General features: G+C 36.8%; 1 protein-coding gene across 4 annotated transcripts in view; it reads left to right on the forward strand.

The window, feature by feature from the left end:
• Nucleotides 1-14,575, forward strand: part of DAPK2 (death associated protein kinase 2) — a 169,112-nt gene that overhangs the window by 87,879 nt on the left and 66,658 nt on the right. For all 4 annotated transcript variants that reach the window (XM_053717284.1, XM_053717281.1, XM_053717282.1 and 1 more), the window contains 3 exons: nucleotides 10,771-10,819; nucleotides 12,007-12,033; nucleotides 14,190-14,342. In XM_053717284.1, coding sequence (XP_053573259.1) covers nucleotides 10,771-10,819; nucleotides 12,007-12,033; nucleotides 14,190-14,342 — 229 coding nt within the window. The remainder of the gene's footprint in view (nucleotides 1-10,770; nucleotides 10,820-12,006; nucleotides 12,034-14,189; nucleotides 14,343-14,575) is intronic.

A 14,575-nucleotide genomic window follows, 5' to 3' on the forward strand; every position in this document is an offset into this window, starting at 1 on the left:
CTGTTAGTGCTCTGCTCGTAATATATTCCTATGTGCTTATTTACACATTATTCAAAAAGAGACATTGTTTAATTTTTAATGCAATTTTTTTTTTACTATTTAAAGGGTTAGAAATCTTAGCCTAATAGAACTGAAACAAAAGACATTATTATAATAAATTACATATATATATAATAAAATAAACTTACTTTTGCCAGTAAACAAAGCTTGTAAATATTGTATAAATAACTTTTAAAATCTCATAAAATGAGCAGCAACGACTGCCCATAAAAGGAGGCAGAGTTTATGTAAAATAATTTAATGTGCCCCATCCAATAGGGAAGTGGTGGCGCCAATGCAATTTTAATATTCATAAATGGATCTTCAGCAAAACAACGCATGTAATTTAAAGGAATTGCATGTGCAGTATTACATGAAAACCTAAGCACCCATATTTCTTACTCCTATGTATTACATGTTGCATGTTAGTCTACGGGTTGTAATCCATTCCTATGTATCGCATGTTGCACGTTAGTCTAGGGGTTGTAATCCATTTTAGAATGACGCTTCCCGTTGCTCTTTAGTCTAGGGGTATTTTGGATACTTACCTTCTGCTGCCGCTCCTTCCGCTCGCCGGTGCATTAGTCCCACCATCGATGATGTCACGGTTAACATTGCAGCCCTGCACCTTGGTTAATGACGTGCTACAGGAGAGAGGCAAGGGGGGTGCAGAATATGCACATGCATTAGTCTATAAAGTCTTTTTATGCGCATGTGCCCCCCCATGGTGTTTCTACTTAGGTAGAACATTGTTTCAGGCCCCCCATGGTGTTTCTACTTTGGTAGAACATTGTTTTATGCCCCACATAGGGCCAGATTACAAGTTGAGCAGTATTTAACCCTCCTGCTAGTGCTCTAACTCTGTTAGAAGTAAGCTTTATGCTTGCATTGGTCGGCGTTCGCATTACAAGCTGAAAGTCGTGGTATCCAGGCTCTCATTAACTTCAATTGTGCTCAAACGATCACGTTTACTTTCAACTTCTAATGTAAGTGCTACAATCAAATGTGCACAAACAGCGACGATAAACCCCTTTTCGATCACTCATAGTTGTTAACGCCCATAACGTGCATATTTCTGGGTATTGCAAAAAAAATAAAAATTGAAGCGACATTGCAAGGAAAGGATTGCAAATATTAAAAAGGTGCAAATTACAAATATTTAAACCATATAAAGAACTTTTAAAAATAGTAAAAAAATGAGTTTCCTCTCCCTTTAAAAAGTGACACAGGCTGTATTTTACCTATTTATTTTTCTAATCTACAGTTATTTTATATCTAAAAACATGCACTATCATCAGATTTACTCTGAACCAAACATAACTACATGATATATTTTAAAAAAACATTTTGTATGAAAAATATTGTGTATATATATAAAAAAAAAGTGTATGTATATAAATTGTATATAAAAATATTTTTTCCACGTATTGCAAACAGATGTAAATTGGAATAGCTCTTATTTTATTTTGTGCATTCCTTGATTTTGTTTCTTCTTTCTTTCATGTCAGTATTCTCGCTTCACTGCTTCAGCTGGAATTAAAAGTGTGCAGACCTTTTTAAAAGTGTATGCACAAACTGGCACTAATCCTCTAAAAAGTTCTCTTGCGTGCATATCAAAAATGGAAGATTTATAAGGAAAACAATTGATAAGGCCCTACAGTTGGAGCCAAATTACTTAGTACAGTGGCAGCCCAGAGGCCAGCAAATTTGTTTTAAAAGAACAGTCTACTCCAGATTTTGTATTGTTTAAAAAACATACGCCTAGATTTAGAGTTTGGCGTTAGCTGTCAAAAGCAGCGTTAAGGGGTCCTAACGCTGCTTTTTACCGCCCGCTGGTATTTAGAGTCAGGCAGGAAAGGGTCTACCGCTCACTTCCTTTCCGCGACTCCAGGCTACCGCAGATCCCCTTACGCCAATTGCGTATCCTATCTTTTCTATGGGATTTGCCAAAGCTGGTATTTGGAGTCTTGGAAGAAGTGAGCAGTATACCCTCTACCGACAAGACTCCTACCGCCAAAAAAAGTCAGTAGTTAAGAGCTTTATAGGCTAACGCCGGAATATAAAGCTCCTAACTACTGTGCTATAAAGTACACTAACACACATAAACTACCTATGTACCCCTAAACCGAGGCCCCCCCACATCGCCAACCCTCTAATAAAAATTTTTAACCCCTAATCTGCCGTCCGGACACCGCCGCCACCTACATTATAGCTATGAACCCCTAATCTGCTGCCCCTAACATCGCCAACACCTATATTATATTTATTACCCCCTAATCTGCCCCCCCCAACGTCGCCGCTACCTAACTACACTTATTAACCCCTAATCTGCTGACCAGACCTCGCCGCCACTATAATAAATGTATTAACACCTAAACCGCCGCACTCCAGCCTCGCAAACACCATAATAAATAGTATTAACCCCTAATCTGCCCTCCCTAACATCGCCGCCACCTACCTACAAATATTAACCCCTAATCTCCCGCCCGCAACGTCGCCGCTACTATAATAAATTTATTAACCCTAAACCTAAGTCTAACCCTAACACCCCCCTAACTTAAATATCATTTAAATTAATCTAAATCAATTTAATATCATTAAATAATTTTTTCCTATTTAAAACTAAATACTTACCTATAAAATAAACCCTAATATAGCTACAATATAACTAATAGTTACATTGTAGCTATTTTAGGATTTATATTTATTTTACAGGCAACTTTGTATTTATTTTAACTGGGTACAATAGCTATTAAATAGTTAATAACTATTTAATAGCTACCTAGTTAAAATAAGTACAAAATTACCTATAAAATAAATCCTAACCTAAGTTACAAATACACCTAACACTACACTATCATTAAACTAATTAAATACATTACCTACAATTAACTAAAATATAATTAAATAAACTAATCTATAATACAAAAAAACACACTAAATTACAAAAAATTATAAAAAATTACAAGAAGTTTAAACTAATTACACCTAATCTAACCGCCTGATAAAATAAAAAATCCCCCCAAAATAAAAAAATGCCCTACCCTATTCTAAATTACAAAAGTAATCAGCTCTTTTACCAGCCCTTTAAAGGGCTTTTTGCGGGGCATTGCCCCAAAGTAATCAGCTATTTTACCTGAAAATAAAAATACATTACTCCCCCAACATTATAATTTTTATGTGATTTTGTTGTCAGCACATTCAACTATGTATTTCATTAAAATATTTAATTCATTCAGATCTAGGATGTGTTATTTTATTGGAGCAGTGTGTATATATATATATATATATATATATATATATATATATATCTTTACATTCCCATCTGAAATACTCAAAGAAGCGGTGCTAACCCCCTTTCAGTAGTCTGTCTCCCCCTCTGCCCCTATATACTGGAAGAGGGGGGGGGGTCAGACTATAAAATCCAGTGTTATATAGGAGATGGGAGATAAGATTTACGAATAGTGTTGGTAAAACAAAAATTGTGTGTGTGTGGGGGGGGGGGGGTGGCACCATGAGTTACCGCACTGGGTGACACCAAGCCTAGTGACGCCACTGGAATGAGCTGTGATCCTCTAAGGTGGGGACTGTCCCGCCTCCAAATAAGCTTTATCAATCAAAAGCTTTAACCAAGATGCCGAAGAAATGTCAGAAGCTTTCTGACCTTTTCTAGAACCAGAGAAGACAACAAATAGACTAGAAGTCTTCCTGAAATCTTTAGTAGCTTCAACATAATATTTCAAAGCTCTTACAACATCCAAAGAATGTAAAGATCTTTCAAGAGTATTCTTGAGATTAGGACACAAGGAAGGAACAACAATTTCCCTACTAATGTTGTTAGAATTCACAACCTTAGGAAGAAATTTAAACGAAGTTCACAGAAGAGCCTTATCCTGATGAAAAATCAGAAAAGGAGACTCACAAGAGAGAGCAGACAATTCAGAAAGTCTTCTAGCTGAAGAGATAGCCAAAAGAAACAACACTTTCCAAGAAAGTAGTTTAATATCCAAAGAATGCATAGGCTCAAAAGGAGGAGCCTGTAAAGCCTTCAAAACCAAATTAAGACTCCAAGGAGGAGAGATTGATTTAATAACAGGCTTGATACGAACCAAAGCCTGAACAAAACAGTGAATATCAGGAAGCTTAGCAATCTTTCTATGAAATAAAACAGAAAGAGCAGAGATTTGTCCCTTCAAAGTACTTGCAGACAAACCTTTATCCAAACCATCCTGAAGAAACTGTAAAATTCTAGGAATTTCTAAAAGAATGCCAGGAGAATTTATGAGAACACCATGAAATATAGGTCTTCCAAACTCGATAACAAATCTTCCTTGAAACAGAATTACGAGCCTGTAGCATAGTATTAATCACTGAGTCAGAGAAACCTCTATGACTAAGCACTACGCGTTCAATTTCCATACCTTAAAATTTAACGATTTGAGATCCTGATGGAAAAACGGCCCTTGAGACAGAAGGTCTGGTCTTAAAGGAAGTGGTCAAGACTGGCAACTGGACATCCAGACAAGATCTGCATACCAAAACCTGTGAGGCCACGCTGGTGCTATCAGAAACACATACGATTGTTCCATAATGATCTTGGAGATCACTCTTGGAAGAAGTACTAGAGGCGGAAAGATATAAGCAGGTTGGTAAACCAAGGAACTGCTAAAGCATCCACCATCTCCACCTGAGGATCCCTGGACCTGGATAGGTACCTGGGAAGTTTCTTGTTTAGATGAGAAGCCATCGGATCTATTTCTGGAAGACCCCACATCTGTACAATCTGACAAAATACATCTGGATGGAGAGACTACTCCCCCGGATGTAAGATCTGACGGCTGAGATAATCCGCTTCCCAATTGTCTACACCTGGGATATGCACCCCAGAAATTAGACAAGAGCTGGATTCCGCCCAAGAAAGTATCCAAGATACTTCTTTCATAGCTAGGGGACTGCGAGTCCCACCCTGATGATTGACATATGCCACAGTTGTGATATTGTCCGTTTGAAAACAAATGAATGGTTCTCTCTTTAACAGAGGCCAAACCTGAAGAGCCCTGAAAATAGCACGGAGTTCTAAAATATTGATTGGTAACCCGCCTCTTGAGGTTTTCAAACCCCTTGTGCTGTCAGAGATCCCCAGATAGCTCCCCAACCTGAAAGACTTGCATCTGTTGTGATCACAGTCCAGGTAGGATGAACAAAAGAAGCCCATTGAACTATACGATGGTGGTCTAACCACCAAGTCAGAGAGAGTTGAATGTTGGGATTTAAGTATATCAATTGTGATATCCGAGTATAATCCCTGCACCATTGATTCAGCATACAAAGCTTTAGAGGTCTCATATGAAAATTAGCAAAGGGGATTGCGTCCGATGCTGCAGTCATGAGACCTAAAACTTCCATGCACATAGCCACTGAAGGGAATGATTGAGACTGAAGGTTTCGACAAGCTGAAACCAATTTCATTCGTCTCTTGTCTGTTAAAGACAGAGTCATGGCCACTGAATCTATCTGGAAACCTAAAAAGGTGACCCTTGTCTGAGGAATCAAGAAACTCTTTGGTAAATTGATCCTCCAACCATGTCTGTCACCGAGAACCTTCAAAAAGATCCTTGGAGCTGTTGCTAGGCCAAATGGAAGAGCGACATTGGTAATGCTTGTCTAGAAAAGAGAATCTCAGAAACTGATGGTGGTCTAGATGAATCGGAATGTGAAGATATGCATCCTGTAAGTCTATCATGGACATATAATGACCTTGCTGAACAAAAGGCAAAATAGTCCTCATAGTCACCATCCTAAAAGTTGGGACTCTTACAAAATGATTCAAAAACTTCAGATCCAGAACTGGCCTGAATGAATTTTCTTTCTTTGGGACAATGAATAGATTTGTTTAAAACCCCAGACCCTGTTCCTGAAACGGAACTGGTATTATTACCCCTGAAAGCTCTAGATCTGAAACACACTTCAGAAAAGTCTGAGCCTTCACCGGATTTGCTGGAACGTGAGAGAGAAACAATCTTCTCACAGGAGGTCTTACTCTGAATCCTATTTGATACCCTTGAGAGACAATACTCTGAATCCACTGATTTTGAACAGAATCTGCCCAAATGTTTTTGAATAATTTTAATCTGCCACCCACCAGCTGAACTGGATCGAGGGCCGCACCTTCATGCAGACTTGGGGGCTGGCTTTGGTTTCTTAAAAGGCTTGGATTTATTCCAACTTGAAGAAGGTTTCCAATTGGAAGCAGAGTCTTTAGGGGAAGGATTGGTTTTCTGTTACTTATTCTGTCGAAAAGAACGAAAATGATTAGAAGCTTTAAATTTACACTTAGATCTTTTATCCTGAGGAAAAAAAAACCTTCCCCCCAGTGATAGTTGAAATAATTGAATCCAACTGAGAACCAAATAAATTGTTACCTTGGAAAGAGATAGTAATCTACAGGGAGTGCAGAATTATTAGGCAAATGAGTATTTTGACCACATCATCCTCTTTATGCATGTTGTCTTACTCCAAGCTGTATAGGCTTGAAAGCCTACTACCAATTAAGCATATTAGGTGATGTGCATCTCTGTAATGAGAAGGGGTGTGGTCTAATGACATCAACACCCTATATCAGGTGTGCATAATTATTAGGCAACTTCCTTTCCTTTGGCAAAATGGGTCAAAAGACTTGACAGGCTCAGAAAAGTCAAAAATAGTGAGATATCTTGCAGAGGGATGCAGCACTCTTAAAATTGCAAAGCTTCTGAAGCGTGATCATCGAACAATCAAGCGTTTCATTCAAAATAGTCAACAGGGTCGCAAGAAGCGTGTGGAAAAACCAAGGCGCAAAATAACTGCCCATGAACTGAGAAAAGTCAAGCATGCAGCTGCCAAGATGCCACTTGCCACCAGTTTGGCCATATTTCAGAGCTGCAACATCACTGGAGTGCCCAAAAGCACAAGGTGTGCAATACTCAGAGACATGGCCAAGGTAAGAAAGGCTGAAAGACGACCACCACTGAACAAGACACACAAGCTGAAACGTCAAGACTGGGCCAAGAAATATCTCAAGACTGATTTTTCTAAGGTTTTATGGACTGATGAAATGAGAGTGAGTCTTGATGGGCCAGATGGATGGGCCCGTGGCTGGATTGGTAAAGGGCAGAGAGCTCCAGTCCGACTCAGACGCCAGCAAGGTGGAGGTGGAGTACTGGTTTGGGCTGGTATCATCAAAGATGAGCTTGTGGGGCCTTTTCGGGTTGAGGATGGAGTCAAGCTCAACTCCCAGTCCTACTGCCAGTTTCTGGAAGACACCTTCTTCAAGCAGTGGTACAGGAAGAAGTCTGCATCCTTCAAGAAAAACATGATTTTCATGCAGGACAATGCTCCATCACACGCGTCCAAGTACTCCACAGCGTGGCTGGCAAGAAAGAGTATAAAAGAAAAAAATCTAATGACATGGCCTCCTTGTTCACCTGATCTGAACCCGATTGAGAACCTGTGGTCCATCATCAAATGTGAGATTTACAAGGAGGGAAAACAGTACACCTCTCTGAACAGTGTCTGGGAGGCTGTGGTTGCTGCTGCACGCAATGTTGATGGTGAACAGATCAAAACACTGACAGTATCCATGGATGGCAGGCTTTTGAGTGTCCTTGCAAAGAAAGGTGGCTATATTGGTCACTGATTTGTTTTTGTTTTGTTTTTTAATGTCAGAAATGTATATTTGTGAATGTTGAGATGTTATATTGATTTCACTGGTAAAAATAAATAATTGAAATGGGTATATATTTGTTTTTTGTTAAGTTGCCTAATAATTATGCACAGTAATAGTCACCTGCATACACAGATATCCCCCTAAAATAGCTATAACTAAAAACAAACTAAAAACTACTTCAAAAACTATTCAGCTTTGATATTAATGAGTTTTTTGGGTTCAATGAGAACATGGTTGTTGTTCAATAATAAAATTAATCCTCAAAAATACAACTTGCCTAATAATTCTGCACTCCCTATAGACTTAGATACCATGTAAGCATTCCAAGATTTAAGCCATAAAGCTCTTCTAGCTAAAATAGCTAAAGACATAGATTTAACATTAATTATGATTATATACAAAATAGCATCACAGATAAAATGATTAGCATGTTGAAGCAAACGAACAATGCTAGACAAATCAGAATCTGTTTCCTGTTGCATTAAGCTATCCAACCAAAAGGTTGATGCAGCCGCAACATCAGCATAGAAGTGGCAGGCCTGAGAATATAGCCAGAATATAAATAAGCTTTCCTTTAATAAGATTCAAGTTTCCTATCTAAAGGATCTTTAAAAGAAGTACTGTCTTCCATAGGAATAGTAGTACGTTTGGCAAGAGTAGAAATAGCCCCATCAACTTTGGGGACTTTTTCCCAAAACTCTAATCTAGCCGCTAGCTAAGGGTACAACCTTTTAAACCTAGAAGAAGGAATGAAAGAATTATCAGGCTTAATCAATTCCTTAGCAATCACATCAGAAATAGCATTAGGAACTGGAAAAACCTCAGTAGTAACCACAGGAGGTTTATAAGCAGAATTTAAACATTTACTAGTTTTGATATCAAGAGGACTAGACTCCTCAATATCCAAAGAATATACTCAATCTTGAAAAGATAAGTAGATTTGTCAGTGTCAATGTCTGAGGTAGGATTCTCTGAGTCAGAGATTCAGTATGTAGTCGGTCATTAGAAATTTAATCAATTTTATGACAAGTTTTAAAAGACCTTTTACGTTTATTAGAAGGCAGAATAGCAGACAAAGCCTTCTGTATCGCATCAGCAATATATTTTTTCATATCAACAGGGATATCATGTACATTAGATGTTGAAGGACAACATAAACTGTACTAGTACTGATGGAAACGTTTTCTGTGTGCAAAAGCTTATCATGACAATGGTTACATACTACAGCTAGAGATATAATCTCAGCTAACTTACAACAAATACACTTAGCTTTGGTAGAACTGTGATCATGCAGCAGGGTTCCAACAGTTGCTTCTGAAACAGGATCAGATTGAGACATCTTGCAAAATGTAAAAGAAAAAACAACATTAAAGCAAAATGTACAATTTCCTTATATGGTAGTTTCAGGAATGGGGAAAAATGCAAACAGCATAGCCCTCTGAACATATAGAAAGTAAGAGGAATATAGGAAGTGGGGTGAAAAAATAAACTACATTTTTTGGCGCTAAGTATGACGCACAACGCAAAAAGAAGTTTGAAAAATTTTCGACGCCAACAACATCCGGAAATGACGCAACTCGCGTCATCACAGACGTAACCTCGTGCAAGGAAACCTGGCCTCAACTAAGACGCCGGAAATTACAAACTTGCGTCATCAAAGACGTACCTTTGCGGCAAAAAAATTCTCGCATCAAGAATGACGCAATAAATAACAGCATTTTGCGCCCTCGCGAACCTAATTTTGCCCACGAAATTAAAAGAAAAAACAGTCAATTTGAAAAAAAGGACTATACCCCAGGTAAGACAAATAACTTCCTAAACATGCTTTCCAAACTGAAACATACTTACCAAAAGACACCCATCCACATATAGCAGATAGCCAAACCAGTACTGAAAAACTATCAGCAGAGGTAATGGTATATAAGAGTATATTGTCGATCTGAAAAGGGAGGTAGGAGATGAATCCCTACGACCGATAACAGAGAACCTTTGAAAATATTTCCCACAATGAAAACCATAAAATCTATAGGCGATACTCTCTTTACATCCCTCTGACAAACACTGTACTCTGAGAGGAATTGGGCTTCAAAATGCTTAGAAGCGCTTATCATAGAAGAAATCATAGAAATCAAGCACAAACTTACTTCACCACCTCCATAGGAGGCAAAGTTTGTAAAACTGAAGTATGTGTGTGGTGAGGAGTGTATTTATAGGCATTTTGAGGTTTGGGAGACTTTGCCCCTCCTGGTAGGATTGTATATCCCATACGTCACTAGCTCATGGAATCTTGTCAATTACATGAAAGAAAGATAGCTAATCCCTTTATTACCCATTCCCCAGTTTTGCACAACCAACATTGTTATATAAATGCAATTTTTTTTACTTCTCTGATTACATTGTATCTAAGCCTCTGCAGACTGTCCCTTATTTAAGTTCTTTTGACAGACTTGCATTTTAGCCAATCAGTGCTGACTCTTAAATAACTCTACAGGGGTGAGCATGATGTTATCTATATGACACACATGAACTAACAGTGTCTAAACTGTCAAAAATGGTCAAAATGCTGAGATAAGAGGCTGTTCAACATCTTAGAAATTAGCATATGAGCCTACCTAGGTTTAGCTTTCCACAAAGAAAACCAAGAGTAATTTTGATGATAACAGTGAATTGGAAAGTTGTTTAAATTGTCATGCTCTATTGGAATCATGAAAGTTTAATTTTGGCTAGACTGTCCCTTTAAGTGCCACCAAGTTAGGCACTCCCCTCTCCATTATAGAAGAGCCACAATTCAAGGAAAAGAAAAAGAAAACCAGTGAAACATGTTATGTGATTAGCTTGCTACAGGAGAACTAACATATTGGTAGTGAGGAATGCAAAAACTAAGCAATAATGCAATACATTTTTCAACAGAAAATCACAGTTTAAGTCTGGAAATCATTTGATAAACTTCTACAGGTTTGTAATCTCCCCCTTAAAAAATATTGGATCTGTGCACTTTTTCACACTAATTTGTTTTTCTCTCTCAGCTCCTGAAATAGTAAATTATGAGCCCCTTGGACTTGCTGTGGACATGTGGTGAGTACATACTGTCACTTATTTTCAATGGAAACAAACATTCCTAAATAGATTTTATTCTCTTTTACATCACTTGCAAAAATTCTCTGTCATTTTTGCTTTTTGACAGCCCCCTCTGATTTTTTATTTTATTTTAAACTTAAGGAACATGAAAATAAAATGTTAGAAATTAGGGACTACTAGGTGCCAGGGAGACATGGCTACAATAATTTACCTTTTATACTTGCCTGTATCATTAAAGATGTATTTATGGCACTTTAAAGGGACATGAAACCCAAAATGATTCTTTTGTGGTTCAGACAGAGCATACAATACCAATTTACTCCTGTTATTAAATTTGCCTTGCTGTCATGGAATTGATAAAGAGCATACCTAGGTAGGAAGTGTGCAAGTCTGGAGCACTACATGACAGAAAACACTGCGGCTATCTATTATTCTTGCAAAAATGCTGCAAAATAGTGCTCCAAACACATGCAAACTCCTCAGCCTACCAGGCTGCTTTTCAACAAACAATACCAAGAGAGCAGAGGTAAAATTTGATGATAAAAGTAAATTCAAAACTTTTTTTAAATCCTATGCTCTATCTGAAATGTACAATAACATCGTGGGGTTTCATGTCTCTTATTTTTTTAGCTGGCTTCTGAGTTTTTTTTGTAAATTTGTGAAGCCCTGAGTTGTGTTAATTAACGACTAAAAGGTGTTCACATACATAGCAGTGTTACTTTTGGGAACCAGAATGTTCAGATTTTGTTGCACATTACATCCTGCCCTTATTTTATGATACTGTCACCTGTTTTCTGTGTCACACTAATGTATCCTTATACCCTGGTTAAGAATCACTGCACTAAGGGAGAGAGTTTAATTAAGACATGACCTCTGTATCAGCTACAACTCAGAAGAAGCCTAAAATAGTATACCCAGAATTATCTACCTTGTTTAGAGGACATTAGCTTGTTAGGCCAATATTACCATTTAAATGGTTTTCAATGGCAAGAGATGGATCTTTGTTTATAGCCCAAGTAAGCTAGAAGATAGTGAGACCTGAGCTCTTTATTAAATTACCCATGTGTGGGTGTTACCTTTTATTACCTCATTGTCTCTATATTTGTATGTATATATTAGATGAGACTTGAGAATTTAATAAGACAAGACTATTATGACAGTTCTATTTCTTCTATCTATTATAGGAGTATCGGAGTAATAACCTACATATTGTAAGTATGAGTACAACACGTTTGTCTGTGAATATATATATATATATATATATATATATATATATATACACAGTATATATATATATATATATATATATATATATATATATATATATATATATATATATATATATATATATATATATATTATACCCAGTATTGTTTTACTAAAGAATTCTGCCAATAATAATTTGTCATTTGTTTAGTACTTTTAAAGTGAGCTTGCATTCAGATTTGGATCACGTTGAATTGTGTTAATCAGCATTATACTCTCTAAAAAATAAATACATCTATGCAGCTGATAGTGGGAGTGGGTTCAGATGTATGATATGTAGTAAAAAGAACTATTCAGTACAGCCTTTCTATTCTAACTCATAATTCTATAGAATACGCATTTTTCAGTCCAAATGAAGAGAAGACAAAAAGAGCAGGTTTCTTTTTCACAATCTAGCATACATGTTTAAAGGGACAGTGTACTGTAAAAAATGTTTTCCCTTAATGTGTTCCCAATCACTTGTTATACCAATTGCAGATTAAAAAAGTATGAGAAATTACTTAGTTAGGTTTATTTTGTATATGAAATAGCTGGTTGTGTTCTTTGAAACCACCCTGTATTAAAATAGGTTGTTCCTGCAGAGAAATCAGATTTCCTTATTTTATCACTTCCTGTAAACACACATGCTTCTTTATATTATCACTGTATGTATACCAAAGCCCAATACACTGCATTTCTATAACCTATACTTAAAGGGAAATTGTACACTAGACTTTTCTTTGCATAAATGTTTTGTAGCTGATACATTTATACAGCCAACCTGGGATGTTTTTATAAAAAATGTATAGTTTTGCTTATTTTTATAAACATTGTGCTGATTTTCAAGACTCTTAACCAAACCAAGTTTTAAATGTATACTGATGTCTGCGGCTCTAGCTTTTATAATCTGTATTTTCATATGCAGGTAAGGGGGTAGGGGGGGACTGTCTGCTGTTCTTGTTTACCCAGCCCCTTTCACAAGGTGTCCCAGCCTAATATTATCAACAGTGCTAAATTAGAAGTTTCTAAGTACAGTTTTTAAAAGGTTTTACTGGATTTTTAGTTCAGTATCTGTGCATATTCTTCTTTATAGTAGTGTATATTACATGCAGTTATTTGAAAATTGGTGTATACTGTCCCTTTAAGTATAGTACATTTCAGTATAGGGAGGGATAACAGAAGCAAAAGCAGCTATTACAAATACTGAATTAAAAGTAAAGGAGCTATTTGTAAACAATTTAATACACTCCTGCAGGTAAAACAGATAATTGGGAACAAATTAAAGGGGATAATTTTTATAGGGTACACTGTCCTTTTAAAGATTAATATTTATTTTATATTGTCATAAAATAGAAATGAAATTATTTTAACCAGGAGCCTCCATAATAAACTTGACTTATTCATCATGTTACAAAAATCGAGTAAGCTTGATAATGTCCTATGAATGAGTGTCAATGAGAACTTACTAAAAAAACTTTCTTACTTAATCTTTTTGAGCAGAAACGAGTCACTGTCCCTTATCAAACCCATCTCATATATCTACACATATCATTTAGTCTTTAGTCATTATGTAAATCTATGGAATTTTTAGCCAGTCTAATTATATGCATTTATGTTTGTCTCTGTGTATAATCCTAAAACACTTCTGTAGTTTAATTGCAGTACATTTTGCATTCATATAACTGCAAAAATTGTCTCCAGCCTAGTTTCTGTGCTTTCCATTTACAATCTGTAGTGCGTAAACCAGGTGCTTTAGCGTCTGGATGTGGTAATATAAACAAATGTAGAATAACTGGATTGGGAAACCAGAGGGTCAGTAGCGCTAACTGTATAAAAAAGCACTATTTATTTTGCAGTGAAAGAGTTACTTATCTAATCTGGGACTGAGGTATTTCCCTAAACCAGACTTGCCCAGGAAACCTCTTTACTAAACAGGAACTTTACGGTTTTCTTCCTAAATTGATTAGCAAGTAGAGATATCATTTTTTAATGTATTTTTACAATTCTTCAACTTGAACAAATATATCTAATGTGTAACGGATAACTGAAAAACTGAGAGAGTTATGTGAGAGAAATACTGTTTTATCTTGGGGTAACCTATTCTCCATTCTTGTGTTTTCAGGCTGAGTGGGGCATCTCCATTCCTGGGAGAAAACAAACAAGAGACCCTCTCCAACATAACAGCTGTAAACTATGAGTTTGACGAGGAGTTCTTCAGCCACACAAGTGAACTTGCTAAAGATTTCATCAGGAAACTGCTTTTGAAGGACACAAGGTCAGAGGTCATCTGGGGTTGGGGGTTCTATCATCAGAAGTAAGGTTAAAGGGATATGAAACACATATTTTATTTTCTATTGTCAATTTTTCTTCATTCTCATGATACCGTTTGTTGAAAAACAGGGATGTATACTCAGGAGCCGGCCCATTTCTCAAGCACTATATGGCAGCAGTTTTGCAAGAATGTTACCCATTTACAAGAGCACTAGATGGCAGCACCATTTCCTGCCA

Source organism: Bombina bombina, chromosome 6 (genome assembly GCF_027579735.1).
Source record: "Bombina bombina isolate aBomBom1 chromosome 6, aBomBom1.pri, whole genome shotgun sequence".
Lineage (NCBI taxonomy): Eukaryota > Metazoa > Chordata > Amphibia > Anura > Bombinatoridae > Bombina > Bombina bombina.